At 49.8% G+C, this 22,811-nt stretch overlaps 1 protein-coding gene across 1 annotated transcript in view; it reads left to right on the plus strand.

The window, feature by feature from the left end:
- Positions 1 to 22,811, plus strand: part of jag2b (jagged canonical Notch ligand 2b) — a 224,705-nt gene that overhangs the window by 201,130 nt on the left and 764 nt on the right. Inside the window, 9 exon segments of the mRNA XM_086004168.1 lie at positions 5,261 to 5,346; positions 11,368 to 11,446; positions 11,448 to 11,479; positions 13,473 to 13,588; positions 17,946 to 17,980; positions 17,982 to 18,180; positions 19,226 to 19,357; positions 21,673 to 21,829; positions 22,398 to 22,807. Of these exon segments, the coding sequence (XP_085860294.1) occupies positions 5,261 to 5,346; positions 11,368 to 11,446; positions 11,448 to 11,479; positions 13,473 to 13,588; positions 17,946 to 17,980; positions 17,982 to 18,180; positions 19,226 to 19,357; positions 21,673 to 21,829; positions 22,398 to 22,807 (1,246 nt within the window).

Consider the following 22,811-nt stretch of genomic DNA (forward strand, 5'->3'; position numbering starts at 1 on the left):
GATCATCATGCCTTGCTGCGTAAAATGCATTTCTCCCCTCTGGTTCTTTTGCCAATTATTTTAGCTCTGTGTTCTCTGATTACTGAACCTCATGCCAATGGAAATAGTTTCTCCTTATTTATAGTAATGAGAGAATCTGTTTTAGGCATGTTGGTTGAGGGATAAATATTGGCCAGGACACCGGGGAGAACTCCCCTGCTCTTCAAATAGTGCTGCGGGATCTTCTACGTCCATCTGAGAGGGCAGACAGGGCCTCCGACAGTGTAGCGCTCACTCAGCTTTATGGGCACAAGTCTCTGGAGTGGGGGCATGAACCCACTACCTTCTGACTCCGAGGCGAGAGTGCTACCCACTGAGCCACGGCTGACACCCTAATACGCAGCCAGTCTGTCTGTACTTGAAAAGAAAGAAAGACTGGCATTTACATAGTGCCTTTCACGACCTCAGGACGTCCCAAAGCGTTTTACAACCAATGAAGTACTTTTGAAGTGTATTCACTGTTGTAATGTAGGAAATGTGGCAGCCAGTTGCGCACAGCAAGCTCTCACAAACAGCAGTGGGATAATGACCGACCGGATAATCTATTTTTGTTATGTTGGTTGAGGGATAAATATTGGCCACTATTAGAGCCAGGGGAGCTTAAATAGCAGGAGAGGGGAGACTGGGGGGAAAGAGAGCAAAGGATGGCAATGGGTTGTCAAGGATGGCAAAGGAGCTCACTAGGGAGCTGCCAGCACAGGAGCCATCTTGACTGGTGCATTTTTATCCCTAACTGCAAGTTCAAGTTGCAAGGTTAAAGTTACCTGAGCCAACTGCCCATCCCCCAACCATGCCTGTTCTTTGTTCTCAGTGAGTACTGGCTCTTCACTTAAACTTAGCTCCCAAAGCGAGAATATCAATGCTAATTTGATCCTGAGAGACAACATCATTCATGTCCGAGGCCAGGAACGAGGACGAGCCCAGCAGCGAGGTCAAGGCCCAGGAGTGGCGCAGCGTGAACCAACAGCGGGGCCGGGGCCCAGGGAAGGTGCGGCACGGGCCAACAGCGAGGTCGGGAGGACCACAGTGCATCTTATGAAACCCAGGCAGAGAGGACCTGCGGGAAGGAGGGAGGAGGGCAGTAGGGTATGTTTGTGTGTGTGTGCTAGGCCGATGTAGCAGAGCCCGGTCTCCAATCGTCTTGGATCCCCTTGCCATTGTACCGAGACCTTGCTCTGTCAAGCCCGTGTGGTAGCTGGTGTGCAACGGCCACCCCACATTAAAAGAATTCATGCACAGGCATCTTCCACCCTTTAAAATGAAGTTCAGGACCTGGAATGTCAGGACCCTCACGGGCAACCCCAACAGTGACAGACCGGAATGCCGTACTGCTTTCGTTGCCCGGGAGCTCAGACGCTTCGACATTGACATCGCTGCCCTAAGTGAGACCCGAAAGGGCAGGGGAAGGCCAGCTCAAGGAGCAAGGCGGTGGTTACACCACCTTCTGGAAAGGCAAACCCGAAGAAGAACGCCGCCTCCATGGGGTAGGCTTCGCCATAAAAAAGGAACTGGTCGGGCGTCTCAGACTCCCCTAGTGGTATAAACGAGCGCCTCATGACCCTTCGACTCACCCTAGCCCGAAACCAGTGCGCTACGGTCGTCCGTGCGTACGCCCCAACACTGGAAGCCACAGACAAGACCAAAGAGGAACTCTACTCCAGCCTCGAACACTCCCTGTCCCGAGCCCCAACGGGCGACAAGCTGATCCTCCTTGGCAACTTCAACACCTCAACACCAGAGTTGGAAAGGACACCGACCTCTGGGGAGGTGTGATCAGCAGAGAGGGGGTAGGGAAAGCCAACTCCAACGGTACCCTCCTCCTGTCGAAATGCTTAGAACATGGCCTCGTCATAACCAACACCTTGTTCCGTCAGAGCGACAAGTACAAGGCTTCATGGCAGCACCCTCGTTCCAAGCACTGGCATCTGCTGGACTACGTCATCGTCGGAATGAGGGACCGCAAGGACGTCCTCATCACCCGCGCCATGACAGGAGCTGACGACTGGACAGACCACCGCCTAATCCGCTCTGTCATCTCCATCAATGTAGCCCCAAAACAGCGGCGGCAACAGAAACAATGCCGCAGGAAAATCAACGCTGGAGCACTCAAAGACCCTGCTAAGAAAGCCCTATTCAGCCTGCACCTCCCAAACAACCTGACGACTCCCAGTGATGCAGAGACACAGTGCCCACAGCGTCTGGTCTGCACTCAAGGCCTCCATAATCGGCAACTGTGAAGAGACGCTCTGTCCCTCAACCAGGAAACACCAAGACTGGTTCGACGAGAAGGACCAGGAGATCCAGGAGCTAATAAGCCGCAAGTGCAAGGCATTTCTGATCTGGAAACAGCAACAGAACTCGAGAGCAAGAAAACGGCCTTCAGGCTTCTGTAGAGCGGAGGTCCAACAAAAAACTCGCGACCTAAAGAACAGATGGTGGGTGGAGAAAGCGCAGGAGATCCAGCAGCTAGCCGACAACCACGACGTGCGTGGATTCTTTAGCGCAGCCAAGACCATCTGCGGCCCAAGCACCCAAGGCCCTTCCCCACTGCGGGCCAAGAACGGAGAGGTACTCATCAAGGACAGGGAAGCAGTCGATGCCCGCTGGAAGGAGCACTTCAAAGATCTCCTTAACCACAACTCTGTCTTCGACACGAGTGTCCTCAACTCCATCCCACAGCATGCTACCCGCCACCATTTCAGCACAACCCCAGCCCGGCAAGAGGTTGAAAAGGCCATCCGACAACTGAAGAACAAGACCTCCGGAGCAGATGAAATCCCCGCCAAGGCACTAAAGCATAGCGGAGAAGCACTACTGGCGCAAATTCACGAGCTCATTTCTCTTATCTGGAAGGAGAGGAGCATGCCAGGGGATCTCCGACGCCGTAATTGTGACCATCTTCAAGAAAGGTGACCAGTCCGATTGTGGTAATTACAAAAGAGTTTCCCTGCTATCTGCCACAGGGAAAGTCATCGTAAGAATCCTCCTCAATCGCCTTCTCCCAGTGGCCGAAGAGCTCCTCCCAGAGTCGCAATGCGGATTCTGACCACTAAGGGGCACAATGGACATGATCTTCACCGCACGTCAATTACAAGAGAAATGCCCGGAACAGCACCAACCGCTGTACATGGCCGCCTTTGATCTCACAAAGGCCTTCGACACTGTCAACCGTGAGGGATTATGGAGTGTCCTCCTCAAATTTGGCTGCCCTCAAAAGTTTGACACTATCCTCCGCCTGCTTCACGACGACATGCAAGCCGTGATCCTGGCCAACGGTTCCACCACAGACCCAATTCACGTACGAACCGGGGTCACGCAAGGCTGTGTCATCGCACCAACGCTCTTCTCAATCTTCCTTGCTGCAATGCTCCATCTCGCCCTCGGTAAGCTCCCCACTGGAGTGGAGCTAATTTACAGAACAAACGGGAAACTGTTCAACCTCCGTCTCCTCTAGTCCAGATCCAAGGTCGTCCCATCTGTCGTCGAATTACAGTATGCAGACGATGCTTGCGTCTGCGCTCACTCGGAGGTCGAACTCCAAACCATCGTAAACACCTTCACCGAAGCGTACGAGAGCATGGGCCTTACACTAAACATCCGTAAGACAAAGATCCTCTACCAACCTGCCCCCTCCACACAGTGCTGCCCCCCGATTATCAAAATTCACGACAAGGCCTTGGCCAACGTGGACCACTTTCCATACCTCGGGAGCCTACTGTCAACAAGGGCAGACGTCGACGACGAAGTCCAACACCGCCTTCAGTGTGCCAGTGCAGCCTTCGGTCGCCTGAGGAAGAGAGTGTTTGAAGACCAGGACCTCTAACCCGGCACTAAGCTCATGGTCTACAGGGCAGCAGTGATACCTGCCCTGCTGTATGCCTCAGAGACACGGACCATGTACAGCAGGCACCTCAAAGCACTGGCGAGGTACCACCAACGCTGCCTCCGCAAGATCCTGCAAATCCATTGGCAGGATAGGCGCACCAACGTCCGTATTCTTGCTCAGGCCAATATCCCCAGCATCGAAGCTCTGACCACCCTCAATCAGCTCCGATGGACAGGTCACATTGTCCGCATGCCCGATACGAGATTCCCAAAACAAGCGCTCTATTCGGAGCTCCGGCACGGCAACAGAGCCACAGGTGGGCAGAGGAAACGCTTCAAGGACACCCTCAAAGCCTCCTTGGAAAAAGTGTAACATCCCCACTGACACCTGGGAATCCCTGGCCCAAAACCGCACAAAGTGGAGGAGAAGCATCCGGGAAGGCGGCGAACATTTTGAGTCTCTTCGGGAGCAAGCGGAAGTCAAGCGCAAGGAGCGCATGTCAACCCAAGCACCCCACCCACCTGTCCCCTCAACCACCGTCTGCCCCACCTGTGACAGAGACTGTAGGTCCCGCATTGGACTCATCAGTCACCTGCGAACTCATTTTTAATGTGGAAGTAAGTCATCCTCGGTTCCGAGGGACTGCCTAAGAAGAAGAAGAAGAAATAATATTGGCCAGAAAAAGAAAGATAAAAGATTTGTTCTGGTTTTGATTCAGACCCTTTATCAGAAGCATTTCCCCTTTCCGCTCTCCCAACACGCGCACTGCAGGCCTTTAGGCCAGTCTTCACATCTTTAAAATTTAAAAACCTGACAACAGTCAGAATGGGAGGCCAGTGTAATCCAGCCCGTCTGCAATGGATAGGTGGGGGGGGGGGGGGGGGAGGATTGTTGTAATCTCATTTTAAAAATAAATCTGCAGCGTTTAATCGGCTTTGTAACAGATTTGGTGCAAATCCCTCGATCTCACGCTTGTCCTCAGCTAAATGACAATCCTGCACCCAAGTAAGTCCCATGGAGTGAGTGTGAAAAGCCAGAGCTCATGGTGGGGAGGGGGCTGCATTCTCTGCTGCACAAGGTATAATCACCCAAGCTTTAAGGGGTGGGGGGGGCGATGGGGGAGAGAGGGGCTAATAATGGAAATTCTTTGTGGAGAGTAGGCTGAAAGTGTAATAGCAGGGGTTCTGGAACCTTCCATTCTCGCATTGTTAGCTGAGTGCTAGAAATGTCCTCTGTTCATGACAATTGAAATTTGCATTTGAATAGCTGGTGATGTTGAGGCAGAAGTTGTGTGTTTTTGTGTGTCCTCGCTTCTCAGCTGTGGTTGTGTTGACAGTAGCGGGAGATCACTTCTTTCTAACGGGCAAGTGGTGGGTGTGCTTTATGTCTTTACAGCTATAATGGAGGCATCTGTGTCGACGGTGTGAATTGGTTTCGATGTGAATGCGCTCCAGGTTTTGCTGGGCCCGACTGCCGAATCAGTAAGTACCTAATGTGCAGAGCAGAGAGTTCAGAGGTCGTGCCATTATGACCCAACTCCCCTTTTGTTCCCGTCAGTCTTGACCTCTCGATACATTCAGCTGAGTGAAGGCCAGTTGTACCTCATATAATGCAACACCAGCTGATTGAATTATTCATCCGGTGTGAAAAGCCCCCTTGCCACCTTTGTCCCTTCACAGATAACGGTCTTTCCCCAGTCACGTTCTTCATTTTTCGTCTTAAAGAAACTCGAAGGACTTAAAAAAAATAAATAAATAAATAAATAAATAAAAACCTTTGCTTTAGTCCACTTTAATTCTGCCTGAAATGTAAACTGTCTTTCGTGACACTTTAACCATCTCCTTATGTGACTCGCTGACAAATTTTGTTTGATAACGCCCCTGTGTACGCCTTGGGTTGTTCTACTAGGTTAGAGGCACTATGTAAATGTTGTTGTCCAATTAATGCAGCAAAGGTTTGACTAGTTTAAATTATTTTTTATTGGTGCTGTAAACCTTTGTGAGCTGGCGAGGTCGCCTTTATTTTGGTTCCCTCTCTGTACCTGAAGCAAAGAACTTGCATTTAAATAGCGCCTTTCACAATCTCGGTGTCCAAAGCGCTTTACAGCCAATGAAGTACTTTTTGAAGTATAGTCACTGTTCCAAATTAAAGGTGTTGCTATGGGCACCCACATGGGCCCTAGCTAGGCCTGCCTTTTCATGGGATATGTGGAACTGCGGCGGTTCCACCAGGTGTCCCTTACTATGTGTGTATATATACATAATTCCCTTTAACTTACCTTTTGTATGTACATAACTTACCTGTTTGGGCTGTTGCCCCTTTAAGACGTGACCTAACGCGCTGATGTCATGTCGCGCATCACGTGACGCACGGCCGCCGGCACAGCTCGGCCTACCGCGCCCGCGACTTCGGCCGCATCGGCCAGCTGTGGTGCCGGCGCCTCCCGCTCTCGCGACTTCGGCTGCATCGGCCAGCGGCAGCGCCGGGTGCCTCTTGCTCCCGCGACTTTGGATGCAACGGCCAGCCTCAGTGCCGGGTAAACGTGCCGACGTATCGGCGTGGGTCACGTGATGCGCGGGCGAACGTGCTGACGTCACGACGCGGTCACGTGACGCCCGAAGCGTGGGAAAACACAGCCAAGCGTGATGACGTCATCACGCTATCCACAGGACTGCGGACTCTGTCCTCGTGGCGTCCCCGCTGGGGAAAGACCTACTCTACTGTTTTCCTGCAACCATCTCACTTACCTGCTGTATTTCGTCTGTTCTTGTAAATAAACAACTTCTAGATTGTTCTCCTGAAGTCGAACTGGATTATTTAGTAGGCATTCGTCCAATACCTGCTGAGGTCAACCCGAATTCCTACAGAACACTTTGTTCCAGTCCTACTCTGGTTCCCTCCCTCACCTCTTTTTCCAGTACATTGATAACTATCGGTGCCGTTTCCTGCTCTCGCCCTGAACTAGATAATTTCATTCACTTTGCTTCCAATTTCCACCCTTCCCTCACCTTCACATGGTCCATCTCCGACCCTTCCCTTCCTCGACTTCTCTGTCTCCATCTCTGGGGGTAGGCTATCGACCAACATCCACTACAAGCCCACTGACTCCCACAGCTACCTGGACTGCACTTCCTCCCACCCCACTTCCTGTAGGGACTCTCTTCCATTCTCCCAGTTTCTCCGTCTCCGCCGCATCTGCTCCGACGATGCCACCTTCCACACCAGTGCTTCCGACATGTCTTCCTTTTTCCTCAGCCGAGGATTCCCCTCTACCGTGGTTGACACGGCCCTCGACCGTGTCTGTTCCCTTCCCCCTTCCTCCCGGAACCACGATAGGGTTCCCCTTGTCCTCACCTTTCACCTCACCAGCCTCCACATTCAATAGATCATCCTGCGCCATTCCCACCACCAAACACATCTTCCCCTCCCCCTTTCAGCATTCCGAAGGGACCGCTCCCTCCGTGACACCCTGGACCATTCCTCTATCACCCCCAACACCCCTTCTCCTTCACGGAGCACCATCCCGTGCAAGTGCAGGAGATGCAACACCTGCCCTTTAACCTCCTACCTTCCCACTGTCCAGGGCCCCAAACACTCCTTCCTGGTGAAACAGCGATTTACTTGTTGTACTTGCAATTTAGTATATTGGCCCAGAAATTCGGGTCGGGGGCTTCCCGCGGGTGCAAGCCTCCGACCTGCACTTACCTTGCGCGCCGGCCGTTGAGCTGTGGGCCCGCGTGGGATTCCGATCCTGGGCCTCCTCCAACTGCCGGCGCGCAGTGCTTGCGTATCCCGGGGTGCAGTTAGTTCGAAGTGTCCCCTGGGATCACGTGGGCCATGGAGAGCCAATCGGAGCAGGGAATGCCCATTCATAAAATTGATAGGAAGAGCTGTCAAATCCATAAATACCATAAGCCCCAAAACATCTCAAACTTCAAAAATTTAATAAAATCACATTTTTAAAATAACTATAAATTATATAAAATTACTTTTAAACAATTTAAATTTTTGAAAAAATTAATTATATTTTCTAACTGGGCTAAAAATAAACTTACCTTTAAAGTATTTAAAAATAATAAACCTTTGGAAAAAATGTTTTAATTTTAATTAATACACCACTTACCTTGTTAAAAGCAGGCCTTGCGACTGCTTTTTATATGTGTAACTCCTGGAGACTTACCCTCCCAGAAAAACCTGGAAAAAAAACATAAGTTCGATGCGCACGCGTTCCACCTCTGAACCCCTTCTTTCAAGGGAACGGAAGTTCCGGTTTCCCTTGCATGTGCAGTTCACGCACGAAACTGGCACTGCCATTGGGCTTACGGGTGCGTACCCCGTGCGTACTCACCTGTGGAGACCCGACTTTCTGGGCCATTGTATTCGCTGCTCACAATGCGGTCTCCTCTACATTGGGGAGACCAAATGCAGATTGGGTGACCGCTTTACAGAACACCTCCGTTCAGTCTGCAAGCGTGACCCCGAGCTTCTGGTCGCGTGTCACTTTAGTTCTCCGCTTCACTCCCACTCTGACCTCACTGTCCTTGGCCTCTTGCACTGTTCCAACGAAGCTCAACGTAAGCTCGAGGAACAGCACCTCTTTCTATTAAGCACTTTACAGCCTTCTGGACTCAACATCGAGTTCAACAATCTCAGACTATAAATTGGCCCCTGTATTTCTTTAAAAAATAAAATTTCTCTCTTGTTTCCTCACATAGTAGCTGTTAATGTTGCTGCCATCATCATTCACACATCATCTCGAGCCATCTTTTGTTTCTTAACTTGTCCCATTACCTTTTGCCTTGCACTATCAGTCAATCGCTCCTGCCTTCTGCCCTATCACAGACCTTCCCTTTGTTTTCTTCCCCTCCTCCCTGCCCTTGCTTAAAAATCTCTCCTCCCTAACCTTTTCCAGTTCTGACGAAGGGTTCGACCCGAAACGTTGACTCTCTTTCTCTCTCCTCGATGCTGCCTGACCTGCTGAGCGTTTCCAGCACTTTGTTATTTCAGATTTCCAGCATCTGCAGTATTTTGCTATTGTATTACATTTTAGTGATGTTGGTTGAGGGATAAATATTGGCCGGGAGAACTCCCCTGCTCGTCTTCAAATAGTGCCGCAAGATCTTTGACATCCACCTGAGTGGGCAGAAGGTGTCTCGGTTTAACATCTCATCCAAAAGACAGCATCTCTGACAGTGCAGCACTCCCTCAGTACTGGCACTGGGTGTGTTGACCTGGATTATGTGCTCTGGAGTGGGACTTGAACCCACGACCTTCTGACTCTGAGGTGAGAGTGCAACCCACTGAGCCAAGGCTGACCGATACTGGGAGTAATCTGGAATCTCGCCAAAATTGGCTGCTCTTCATGTTGAGAGGATGTTGGCAGGCATCACGTCACATCGCTAAGACTCGTGTGCTGCAGCCAATTGCTCCACCCACCCCCCCCCCCCCCCCCCCCAAAGTTAATCCGGTCCCAGCTTGAGATCCGCTATCGTAGCACAGGCCACGAACTGTTGAGGTTGGAGTTGAAGCATAGAATACAAGAGCAAGGAGGTTTGCTTGAACTGTATAAAACACTAGTTAAGCCACAGCTCGAGTACTGTGTACAGTTCTGGTCACATTACAGGAAGGATGTGATTGTATTAGAGCGGGTACAGAGGAGATTTATGAGGATGTTGCCAGGACTGGAGAAGTTTAGCGATGAGGAAAGATTGGATAGGCTGGGGTTGTTTTCTTTGGAACAGAGGAGGCTGGGGGGAGATTTAATTGAGGTGTATAAACTTATGAGGAGCCTGGCTAGAGTGGACAGGAAGAACTTATTTCCCATAGTGCTGAGGTGAATAACCAGGGGGCATAGATTTAAAGTAATTGGTAGGGTTGGAGGGGAGTTGAGGAGAACTTTTTTCACTGAGGGTGGTGAGAGTCTGAAACTCTCTGCCCGAAAAGGGCGGTCGAGGCAGAAACACTCATCACTTTTAAAAAGTACTTGGATATGCACTGGAAGTGCTGCAACCTACGGGCCAAGAGCTGGAAAGTGGCATTAGGCTGAATAGCTCCTTTTCAACTGGTGCAGACACGATGGACCGAATGGCCTCCTGTGCTGTAAATGAAGTAAGTATTGCAATGAGGGGTGTGAGCTTTAGATGTACTGGGCAGGCAACACTGTGTACAATTCTAGACACACCTACACTGCACAGAAGATTGACAATGCCAAGTGGAAGAGGCAAGCTATGAGAAAAATGAGAGAGACCAACTGCTTGGTCAAAGAGGTAGGTTTTAAAGAGAGTCTTAAAGGAGGAAAGAGGTTTAGGGAGGGAATTCCAGAACTTCGGGCCTTGGCAGCTGAAGGCACAGAAAATCAGGGATGCCCAAGATGCCAGAATTGGAGGAGCGCCGAGATCTCGGAAGGTTGTAAGGCTGGAGGAGATTATGGATGAGGGTCAAGGCCATGAAGGGATTTGAAAACTAGGATGAGAATTTTAAAATTGAGGCGTTGCTGGACTGGGAGCCAATGTAGGTCAGTGAGCACAGGGGTGATGGGGGAACAGGACTTGGTGCGAGTACGGACACGGGCAGCAGAGGTTTGGATCAGCTCGAGGTTATGGGGGCCAGCCGGGAGAGAGTTAGAATAGTCCTGACTAGAGGTAACCAAGGCAGCGCAGAGCAGAGACTGTTCAGAGGAACCCTTGTTTGAAGTACATGTTACAGATGAGATGAACTCCGAATACTACTGCAAAGGCAGTCAGGGACCACAGAGATAAATTGAAATGAAGGAAAAGTAAAGTTAAAACCTTTTTTCTAATTTGGAGATTAACATTTTGAATAATGTGCCAGGTGAGGTAGAGTTGGATATTAGGGGAGCTGAAGAAGGAATTGAATGCTGGGGTGGAGTAAAGATGGTGGGACAGGAAGGTTATTTTGCATTTACTTCCATCTGCACTACTGTGTTTGGAAACTCTTTGCTACCTTAACCATAAAACTTTCCTCTCTCGCGCTCTCTTCTTGCGTACTCACTCTCTCTCTCGCTTCTTTCTCGCTCTCGCGTGCTCTCTCTCTCTCTCTCTTGCTCCTCTCTTGCTCTCCTCGCTCTCTTTCTCTCCTTTTTTCCCTCTTTCTCCCCTTTTTTCCCTCCCAAATTTTAAGTATACCTTGGTGGCATACTATTACCTAAACATGTGTCAGGGATGAGAACTTTCCTCCTGTGTGTTTTCCAGCAGACTCTGACATTTCATCGACAGTGACTGGAAGCACAGCTGCAAGTGCAGTGAACACAGGGCTCTGAATGAAGCGTGGAAAAAAAAAAAGCCTCTTACAGAGCCTGCTCTCAATAGCCGCTTTAACTCGATTGTTTACTGTGGAACTAATGATGAGACTGAAGAGGCCAGGGCTGGCTTTCTGTAATTAGGCAGAGCAGGAAACAAGTGGTCTCATCAGCATTTTAGTGTCCCTCATTTCTTTGTTGATGTCTACTTTTTATTCTCTCTCTCTCTCTCTCTCTCACAAAGACATTGATGAATGCCAGTCATCCCCTTGTGCCTATGGAGCCACTTGTGTGGATGAGATTAATGGGTACAGGTGCATCTGCCCCCTGGAAGAGCAGCTACAGATGCCAAGAAGGTACGTGTTTTTAAAAAAAATGACAATTCCTTGTCTGACTTAAGTGCACTCTTGGTCTGCAGAAAGGCTAATGGGCTTCCATTTCATGACCCCTTTTTATTTTCTAATGAGTGGCTGCTTGCTTGAAGGTAGCAGGGTGCTGCTGCTCCTAGCCTGTAGGCCTATATCCCAGCAACAATCAGTCAAGGGAAGACAATCTGGGCTGGGGTGGGTGGTGTGGGCGGGCAGGGGGGCGCCCTGCTGACTGAAGACACGATTATCAAGCCTCCCACTTTGGGTGTATTGATTCGGCCACGAGCTGTTCAAATTGTCTTTTGGCATCTGAGTACTGTCCAGGAGGAACACGAGTGTGGCTCCACTTTGTATAGAATTATGGGATTAAACTGCACAGAATGAGGCCATTTGGCCCATCGTGCCTGTGCTGGCTCTTTGAAAGAGCTATGTAATTAGTCCCACTCTCTGCTCTTTCCCATAGACCTACAAATTTTCCCCTTTCAGTATTTATCCAATTCCCTTTGAAAGTTATTATTGAATCTGCTTCCACCGCCCTTTCAAGCAGCGCGTTCCAGATCACAACAACTCGCTGGGTAAATTTTTTTCCCCCCCTCATGTCACCCCCCCCCCCGCCATACTGCCCTCCCAAAGGGTGTTGCCCCCTGTCGTGCCCCCAAGGGTGTTGCCCCCTGTCGTGCCCCCCAAAGGGTGTTGCCCCCGTCGTGCCCCCAAAGGCTGTTGCCCCCTGTCGTGCCCCCCAAAGGCTGTTGCCCCCTGTCGTGCCCCCCAAAGGCTGTTGCCCCCTGTCGTGCCCCCCAAAGGCTGTTGCCCCTGTCGTGCCCCCAAAGGTGTTGCCCCCTGTCGTGCCCCCCAAAGGCTGTTGCCCCCCTGTCGTGCCCCCCAAAGGCTGTTGCCCCCTGTCGTGCCCCCCAAGGCTGTTGCCCCCCTGTCGTGCCCCCCAAAGGCTGTTGCCCCCCTGTCGTGCCCCCCAAAGGCTGTTGCCCCCTGTCGTGCCCCCCAAAGGCTGTTGCCCCCCTGTTGTGCTCCCAAAGGCTGTTGCCTCCCCCCCCCCCCCCCCCCCCCCCCCCCCCCCCCAAAAGGGTGTTGCCCCCTGCCCGTGCCCCCCAAAGGGCGTCGTGATGGTCTCTGCCCACAGCGATTTGATTCCCCCCCCCCCCCCCCCCCCCCCCCCCACCAACGCTTACAGCCCCACCCTGTCCAGCTGTCGCTCGCTTGCTTTCTCTGTGCCTCACGAGACGTTTGCTTCATTTCAATGAGTTTGCAATCTGCCACTGTTTTTCTCTCTCAATCTGTTTCTCTGGGGCTTGACCTGGCAAGAATGTGTACAAATAAACATCCTGCACAAGTACCCTAATTCCATATGTAAGAGGAGAGCAGAAGGAAAACTCTGTTGACCTGCATAACCAGATTTTAATATGATTGCTGTGGTGGACGAGGTGATGCAATCAGTTCAGACACGATCTGTTCACTTGAGTTCTGGTTTTGTGACCACCGCAGTTTTGTTCACCACCTGTAGCTAAATTGACCCATGAGCTGATCGGTCAACTTGAATTATCAGTACGGCCCTGGGGTGTTTGATGGGATAGTGTAGAGGGAGCTTTACTCTGTATCTAACCCGTGCTGTACCTGCCCTGGGAGTGTTTGATGGGACAGTGTAGAGGGAGCTTTACTCTGTATCTAACCCGTGCTGTACCTGCCCTGGGAGTGTTTGATGGGACAGTGTAGAGGGAGCTTTACTCTGTATCTAACCCGTGCTGTCCCTGCCCTGGGAGTGTTTGGTGTTCAATGTTTGTAGTTAATTTGTAAACGGGTTGTTTATATTTGTGTTGGTAATATTTCTACCAATCTTCTTGCATGGTATCCAAAGGGAAAATGTTCCTGTGACACCCCTCACCTCAATGAGCGGAAAAATTCGCAATCTGTGAGCTGTTTCAAAACCTCCAGCAAAGACTTGATCCTTTGACTTGTTTTCTTGCAGTCATCGGCTTTGGGAGGTCGTGCTTCATGTCAGGCCAGTATCATGTGCACGGAATCCGCTGGGAACAGGAGTGCAACACCTGTCAGTGCCTGAACGGCAATGTGAACTGCACTAAGGTATGGCTTACTTCAAATGTTCAAGTGAGGGATGTGTTTTTTTTCTATTTTTTACAGTGTGCAGCAGGAGTTGAGGGTTACCCGTCCAAAATAGGATGGCTAGCTGGTGCTTGTTCATCTCCCCCGCCCACTCTCTCAGGCTGTTTGCAACCTCGCCTTCCTATTTGACCCTGAGCCCATATCCTCTCCATCACCAAGACCGCCTGCTTCCATCTCCACCCCAGCCTCAGCTCATCTGCTGCTGAAACTATCATCCCTTGACTGTCGCCTCCAGACTCGACTATTCAATGCTCTCCTGATCGGCCTCCCATCCTCCATAAACTTCATCTCATCCAAAACTCTGCGGCCCATGTCGTAGCCGACATCAAGTCAGACGCACCCATCACCCCTGACCTGCATTGGTTCCCGCTCTCAGTGCCGCCAATTTAAAATTCTCTGTCTAACCTTCTGCAGCCCTACAACCTCCTTTTTTTTCTCCCCCCTTCCCCACCCAACTCTCCATTCCTCTGATTGCAGCCTCTTGTGCATCCCCTCTCCCTTTGCCCCGTTATTGCCCGTGCTTTCTGCTGGATAGACCCCATTCTCTCTAGTTCCAACCCTAAAGCGCTCCTCTTCAATGTTCCCCCTAATTTCTTTTTGGCTGCACAGCCCATTCACAGTTTTGCGCATGCGCGAAACTTAACATTTGGATAAAGCCGGCCCCGGGCTGCCTGGGGCCGGCAGAGAGCTGCATGGCTGCATAGCTTATTAGGAACGTTGCTCCTCTTCACCTCCCGCTCTTTTTTTAAAGACATTCCTTAAACTGGTTGACCAAGCTTTTGGTGGCCCTTCCTAATTTCTTTTGACTCCACATCTGTTTTCTTTGCGCCTTGTGATATTTTTGTACATTAACGATGCTATGTAGAAGCGCGTTGTTGCCGTCTAGCCAGCAAGTGGACATTGGGCCGCACGCTCGCCTCGGAGTCAGAAGCTCGTGAGTTCAAGTCCCACTCCAGAGACTCGAGCACATAATCCAGGCTGACACTCCCAGGTGCAGTGTGACACTCCCTCAGCACTGTCAGAGGTGCTGTCTTTCGGACGAGATGTTAAACCGAGGCCCCGTCTGACGTCTTGGATAGCCATAAGCGATCCCACGGCACTATTTGAAGAAATGCAGGGGAGCTCTCCTCGGTGCCCTGGCCAATGTTTATCCCTCAACCAACACCCACAACAGATCATCTGGTCATTGTCACATTACTGTTTGTGAGACCTTGGTATATCGATATTCGCTGCACTCACCCTGGGTGCGGACCAAGGGATATCCCCCCTTTTCTATCCAAGTACACAATGTAGAGAAGCTTAGAATTAACTTTTCCATGAGCCCATTGGCCAGTGCTGGGCTTCTTTACCGCCATCCTCCACCCCCCCCCCCCCCCCCCCAATCCAGATTTTGTTTGATTAGGATGTTTTACTAGGTTAGGGACGCTATATAAATGCAAGTTGTTGTGTCCATTCATAGACAACTGCTCGGGCCCTGAACTCCAGTGACTCTTGCTGTTTCCAGGTGATCTGGGTGGGTGGAAGAGATCGCTGTGTAACAGGCCTCCTTTCAGGCTTTGTCCCAATGTGCTTTTTTTCTCCTCCTTTGCCTCCCCCTAACTAGTAAACAAACCTTTGAAAGCAGAGGCATGTTTCCACAAGAATAGACCAAGTTTGATTTGTTTTCTGTTGGAGCAAGCTGATAGAGGTTACATTTTTTTTATCTAGTGACTCAGTTTTGTATGCTATCGATCACACCATATCTCCCTCCGAAGCAACGTTTCAAATCTCTCAGAATAACATCGTTCTTGTTTCCTGTATAATAACTGCAGTTAGTTACTCACCAGGAATTAAATACAGGTATAAGTATAATAAAAAGGGCATAGAGGCACTGGCGAAGGTGCAAAACAACATTTAAAAGGATGATATCAGACCTGAGGAGTGGTTCTAACAATCATGAAATACTGAATAGCAGCGTTCCTGCTAAGCTGCGAGGCCACGCCATAGTCTTGAGCGGTCCTGCGCAGGCCGCACACCGGCTCTTACATTGTAGATACCGCGCGTGCACAGAAATTTAAATGGGCCACGCACTGGGGGAGGCAGGCTGCGAAGGAGGCAGTGCAGCTTACAGGGGGTATTGCTGAACATGCTGGGACTCTTTAGGTAGACGTGGAGAAGATGCTTCCATTTGTGGGGAAGACCAAAATTAGGGGCTATAAATATAAGATGGTCACTGATAAATTCAGGAGAAACTTCTTTTCCCAGGGAGTGGTTAGAATGTGAACTCGCTCCCACAGAGAGTGGTTGAGGCAAATAGCATAGATGCATTTAAGGGGAAGCTAGATAAACACACAAGGGGGAAAGGAATGGAAGGATAGGGTGAGGTGAAGTACAGTGGGAGGAGGCTCGTGTGGAGCATAAACACCGGCAAAGACCAGTTGGGCCGAATGGCCTGTTTCTGTGCTGTAATTTGCATGTAATAGAATGATGGGTAATTGGCACTGAACCATCGCCAAGAAGATCCTAGGTTCTGTTGCTGGGCTGTGATCTCAGTGGGGCACTACAATTGGGTTCAGGGCTCCTGGGTTAAATGTGGGGAGGAGGGGGAGGGAGCAAGCGAGGGTTACAACATTTAATGGCTCTTCAGTGTCTCCAACTGTAAAGAATGCATCAGGTGGGGCTGGGCTTTGATTTGACTGTGATGCACTCCACCGCCAAATAGCCTGGCAGTACTTCCCATCTAGGTTTGCATGGTAAGGATGGCCGTTTGGAGCGTTACTAGTGCCCATAGCCCAGTGCCAGTACTTTGGCGGGCGGGGGGGGGGGGCGGTTGGAAATGATAGAAAGGTGGTTGATAATGAGACACGAGGTACTCGTTGAATTGTGAGGTTTTGCTCTTTTTTTTAGCTCTGATGTTCAGTGACTCCTTGCATCTGTCATTTTTACTTGTGTATTGTGTTTACCATTTGCACCCGGCCTGTGTCTGAGGCACTTGGTCCTATCATCAGGCTGCTGTAGGGAAGATAAAACCCCTTTAGAGTGAGGAGAACCTTGAAGAACTGGGCAAGATCCCTTGTACGTATGAACATAGACTGACCGGTAAAGACCCTCCGGTCCACCGAGCCTGTCCCACACTATTGCGATATGGTACCTTGTGTATCACAATATATGCACTCCACCCCACCCGAAACCATGTGATTTGTTGGGAGAGGCAAAAACAACAGAAATCTGGGAAATTCCTCTCCGAACCATCTAGGCGATCGAAACTAGTGATCACTCTGGCCCTGAATTCCCTGCAGTACCTATCTTCTGTAAGAGGTGATCTCCTCCGCCCCAGGTAGGAACAGGTCCAGCTCTCGCTTGAAGGAATTCAGCGAGTCCGCACCCACCACATGAGACGGCAGCCTGTTCGAGGTCCACTATTTTCTGGGAAAAGAACCATCTCCTGACATCTAACCTAGATCTAGCCTTATACAACTTAAATGTGTGACTCCTGTTTTTCCCTAACCTATTTAATTGGAACAAACTGTCAACTGGAACACAATCTATTCCCCTCATCATCATATAAACCTCAATCAGATCTCCACTCCGGCTACCCACCATATCCCTCAATTGCTGATCATTTTCTCTTGCACAGTCTCGCAAAGCACCAGTTATCTCTTGAACCTGTTTAAACTGTCTGCTTCCCTGGTAACTCTGGGTGGAAAAAGTTCCACCTGACCATTCCTTACTCCTAACTCTCCAATTTTTAATGGAAGACCCCTGGTGTTTTTCTATTGGCCATAAAGAATACTTAGCTAGGGTCTGTTTGTTAATGTGGATAAACGGGTAACAAAGGTTAATCTTGGCTCAGGGGGCAGCTTCTCTCTAAGTCAGAAGGTTGTGGGTTCATAGTCCCACTCCAGAGACTTGAGTGTAAAATCTAGGCTGGCAATTGCGACGTTAAACCGAGGCCCTGTCTGCCCCCTCGGGTGGATGTCAAGGCTCCCATGGCCACTATTTCGAAGAGGAGCAGGGGAGTTCTCCCCGGTGTCCTGGGGCCAATATTTATCCCTCAACCAACATCACCAAGACAGATGATCTGGTCATTATCACATTGCTGTTTGTGGGAGCTTGCTGTGTGTAAATTGGCTGCTGCGTTTCCTACATTACAACAGTGACTCCACTTCAAAAAATACTTCATTGGCTGTGAAGCACTTTGGAATGTCCTGAGGTCAATAGCTTTACAATGTTGACTGGATGCGCTGACACATGAAGAATCGGGAGTTTAATAATGACTGGTCATTGGCTGGTGTTAACCTGGTGTGCTGACCCACAAGGTGTGTTTGTTTTTCAATAGGTATGGTGCGGCCAGAAGCCTTGCTTGTTGCGTGAAAGACTTTGTGTGTCCAGAGGCCCAGGAGTGCCAGGTTGGCCCGTGGCTGAAATGTTTCTCCCCTCCTTGCACTGACTGGGGGGAGTGTAACCCCTTGAACGCTTTGCCCATCAGCGCCAAATGCCAGCCTAACACTGGTCAACTGGACAATAACTGCGCAAAGATCACTCTCATCTTCAACATGGAAAAGATTCCAAAGGTAAGGGAAGACTGTGTGGCAGTACAAGGAATTCTGGGGCAGAGTCAACGGTTGGGTTAAAAAATTTTTGTTGGGACCGGGTTGGATCTCGCCCCTCATCCTTGGGATCTGTGTTCAATCCACCCTGGGGAGGTGTGATGAAAGTCTCCTCTGCTACCCATCGTGGTCTTGTGTGAGATGGGATTGGGCAGTGCCAAGCCAGTTCCTTTTGGTCTTCGGCATACAACTTCAAACTGTTGGCACACTCACTCCAGGCGATAGGATGGGGAATAAAAGTCCGTCACTGGTGGAATGGGGTCCTCTTCAGCGGTCGGTGTAGAAGGACCCCTCCTCTTAAAATATACACAATTGCGGGGTGACCTGACACAGGTGTTTAAAATGTTAAAAGGATTCGATAGGGTTGATGGCAAGAAACTATTTGCTCTAATGTGAAAATCGAGAACGTGGGGACATGATCTTAAAATTAGAATCCGGCCATTTCGGAGGGAAGCACATTTTCCACACAGGGTAGTAGAAATCTAGAACTCTCTCCCCAAAAGGCTGTGGATGCTGGGACAATTGGTGCTTTCAAGACTGAGGTGGATAGATTTTTGTTGGGTTAGGGTATCAAGGGATATGTAACCAAGGCGGGTAAATGGAGTTAAGGTACAGATCAGCCATGATCTAATTGAATGGCGGAACAGGCTCGAGAGGCTGAATGGTTGGTGACATTGGCCGCCTCCTGTTCTTTCAGTTGGTGACACTGAATGACCTGTTCCTGTGTTGCAGTATAAAAGGGGCTTTACTCTTCCCAACCCAAACAAGTTTTTGGGGCATGTCCGAGTGGTGAAATCACATGCTCGGGTCTCTCTCTAACCATCATATAGCACAGTGGCAAAGAGCCAGTATCGTGAGCCACCTGGACTTCAGGGATTAAATGTATAGAAAGATTTCTATTTTTGCTTGAGAAATGTTAGTGGATTAGACGTGTAGTTTGCTGTGAATGTGAGTTACGCAGGGCTCCACCTGGGTGTCCCCAGAGTTATCTTCAAATTCTTCTCCCCAGGGCATTACTGTGCAATACATATGCTCGGAGCTGAGGTATCTACCAGTGCTGCGCAGCCTCTCCAAGGAGCGGACTCTGTTTGTGCTGTGCGACCTCGCCAACACCACTGACAGCGCAGTGGAAGTGGCCATCGTAAGTAACCATCTCGCTCGAGTTGTTGGGTTCCTCCTGCCATGTCATGACCAGCCTTGCAGTTGATCAGAGGGATTGCTAGCTTTCTTGAACGTTCAAGCCCATTTGCGTTTGTTCAGTTTGGATACATATTGGGTCTGTGCTGGTTTTGATGGTAGAATGTTTGTTTCTTTGGAAGAAATGTGTAACACACTTAAAGTTTTTAGTTTTTCCTGTCTCGGCACAACGCTAGTGTTATTTGTATCGTGTAAGTCCATTACAGATCAGCCATCATCTAATTGAATGGCGCAAGAGGCTCGAGGGGCTGAATGACCTGTGTTCCTATGGATGCAATGGTCATTCCATCTCCCGTTGGATTTGAATGAAGAAGCTCCTTCAACCCATTGGAATCTCTTCCGTCCAGAAAACTTGCCCCACCTCTCTTTTTCTCCACCCCCCCCCCCCCCCCCCCCCCAAAAAACCATCTTCCCATTGCAGCACCTCCATGTTCCTTGAATGATTCCCCAGTGGCCTGACCTTGGGCACCCTTCCCGACAGCCCATTCCAGCTGTGTAAAGAAATACGTCCTGGTGTCTGTCTAAACCCGCTCTTCACAGCCCTGACCTTGTGCCCTCTTGTCCTGCCGCTCTGGCCTATAGGAAAGGATTTCAGGTATACTTTATCAATCCTGTTATCAAAGCATCTGCAGAGAGAAAAGACCAGCTGAGGTTTATGGGTGTGTACCCTCCATCAAGTCTGGGAACTGAAAGACAAGTGAGTTCTCTTTATGGAGCTGTCTGTAGTATATCTCTACAAGGACCCCGCTAAGTTGTCTATTTGAGGCTGAGAGCTCTTGGTCCTTGAAGCTCTTTCCTTTGACACTAGATGTGCAAATTTTCTGAAACCCACTTAGTGAATCCCTGACATTCTCACTCTTGACCTGACTCTTGGCTGGCCTCCCACCTGCTACCCTATGTAAATCTAAGCTCATCCAAAACCCTGCTGCCCGTGTCCTAACTCGTATCAAGTCCCGTTCACCCATCACTCTTGTGCTCACTAACCTACGCCTCGATTTAAAAATTCTCATTCTTGTTTTCGAATCCCTCCATGGCCTTGCCCCTCCCTATCTCTGTAACCACCTCCAGCCCTACAACCCCCCCCCCCCCCCCCTTGCCGAGATATCTGCGCTCCTCCAATTGAGCATCCCTGATTTTAATCTCGCAACCATTGGTGGTCATGCCTTCAGCGACCAAGGCCCTAAGCTCTGGAATTCCTTCCCTAAACTTCTCTGCCTCTTTCTCCTCCTTTTAAGACACTCCTTAAAACCTATCTCTTTGAGCAAGCGTTTGGTCATCTGCCCATATTTCTCCTTGTGGCTCGGTGTCAAATTTTGTTTTATAACACTCCTGTGAAGCGCCTTGGGACGTTTTACTACATTAAAGGTGCTATATAAATACAAGTTGTTATTGTATCCCTCTGATACAAAGCAGCAATGAATGGGAAACTGAGTATAAATTGGGTGAAGAAGATGGTGTGACCCTACTTTCATTACTTTCCCTCTGTGCCTCAAACTGAAGTTGGTCTTGTCTGTACATTACTTGCCGAGCAAGGAAAAGGGATGTGAAAGGAGGACGCTGGCTGAGAGACCAAGGTCTCCTGATGTCTCTGTACATTTACCCAGCAGCTAACTGAACAGTACAGACCGTAGAAGGTCCTGGGTCAAATTCCCAGTCTGTGCTCATGATGTGCCTTCAATAACCACAAAACTAGAAGTTATAGATTTAAACAAGTTGGCTTTTAATCACTAAGATCAGAGCTAACATCTCAACACGCCGACTGGTTCACAGGAATGAGTCATACAGATCCTGGGATCTTTATGTAAGAGAAGTCAGGGGCGGAGCCAAGAGCCAAGACCTGGAACCTTCCAGGTTAGTCAGGAAAGAGGAAGTGAAACTATACACAGTGTGGGGGAGGGTAATATACATGAGTGCAAAACGAATACAGGAAATACAGGATCAAGACAAACAGATTTCATTACAACTCAGTTGGCTGATCTCAGCAGGGCCAATACAGTTGGCTTTGGCCCCTCTGGATTAGAGAGGGTGAAGTCGATTCCTGCTCCCGATCGCTGTCTGGAGACCACTCTGGGAAGTGGACGTGGGGGGATCAGATTTGGCTGTGATTGATGCCCTCATGATTGAATAGTCCGTTGACTCCTTCTGTCCAGGATCGTTAATAAGGTCTGTTGCTTGATGGCTGATTGGCCTTTTCTCTATTTGCGAAACCTTCTGAGAGTGAGTTTCATCTATTCTTTCTCTTTCCCACCCCTCCCCCAGTCATTCACCCAACAGAGCGAGGACCAGGATGGGACCCTGATTAGGGAGGCGGTTAGAAAGATCGTCGACAATGTCACCAAACGGCAAAACAGCACCGTGATGCTTGCAGTAATCAAAGTGAAAATAGAGACGGCGTATGTTCCTCCTTCCCAGCCAGGTAACGGCGACTGTTCTTTTACTGATGTGACCATGCCTTGTTGCTCATGGTTCTGTCTGGCTGCATGTTGTTGGACTGAAGCCAAGTCCTCTGTCCAGGTATTAGCCGTGGCTCAGTCTCTTGAGTCAGAAGGTTCAGGGTTCGAGTCCCATAGTCCAGGCTGACACTCCCAGTGTAGTACTGAGGGAGTGCTAGCTGCTGTCTTTTGGGTGAGACGTTAAACTGAGGCCCTGTCTGCCCCCTCAGGTGAACGTAAAAAAAATCCCACAGCCCCTAATTCAAAGAAGTGCAGGGGAGGTCTCCCGGTGTTCCGATTAATATGTAGTCGTGAACCAACATCGCTAAACAGATTATCTGGTCATTTATCTCATTGCTGTAAGTGGGACCTTGCTGTGCACAAATTGGCTGCCACGTCTCCTACATTACAGCACTTCAGAAGTCTATCATTGGCTGTAAAGCACTGTAGGACACCAAGATTGTGAAATGCAAGTTATTTCCTTTTCACTAAACATGCAATGCCAATTTTTAAATTATTCATCTGCCCCACCCTTTATTCTGGTTTGCCCAGCGTACTTGGTCCCAGTGCTGAGTGTGGCGTTCGGCATGGTCTGGCTGATCTGCATCATCATCTGCGTGTGGTGGACACGGAAGCGGAGAAAAGAACGGGAGAGGAGCCGGCCACCCATGGAGGACACTGTGAACAATCAGTGGGAGCCCCTGAAGCCCATCAGGAACCCCATCGATAAACCCTGCAGCAACAAAGACATTCAGTACGAATGCAAAAATTTAATGGCCCCTCGCAGCCGGACTCTAATGGCGGGCGAGGAGGCAGAAGAGGAGTTGGGCGTGGACAAGTGCCCGTCCCAAAGGTGTACAATTACATTCTTGCCAGCGAAAGGCGACGTTAACTCATCGCAGTTGACTCCAGTCAAGCAGCCGCATCGGACGGGCAAAAGGGACAACCGCTGCCTGAAAAATGTGA

The sequence above is a fragment of the Somniosus microcephalus genome, chromosome 12 (assembly GCF_052327205.1).
Source record: "Somniosus microcephalus isolate GS21.2 chromosome 12, FLI_Smic_1.0, whole genome shotgun sequence".
Lineage (NCBI taxonomy): Eukaryota > Metazoa > Chordata > Chondrichthyes > Squaliformes > Somniosidae > Somniosus > Somniosus microcephalus.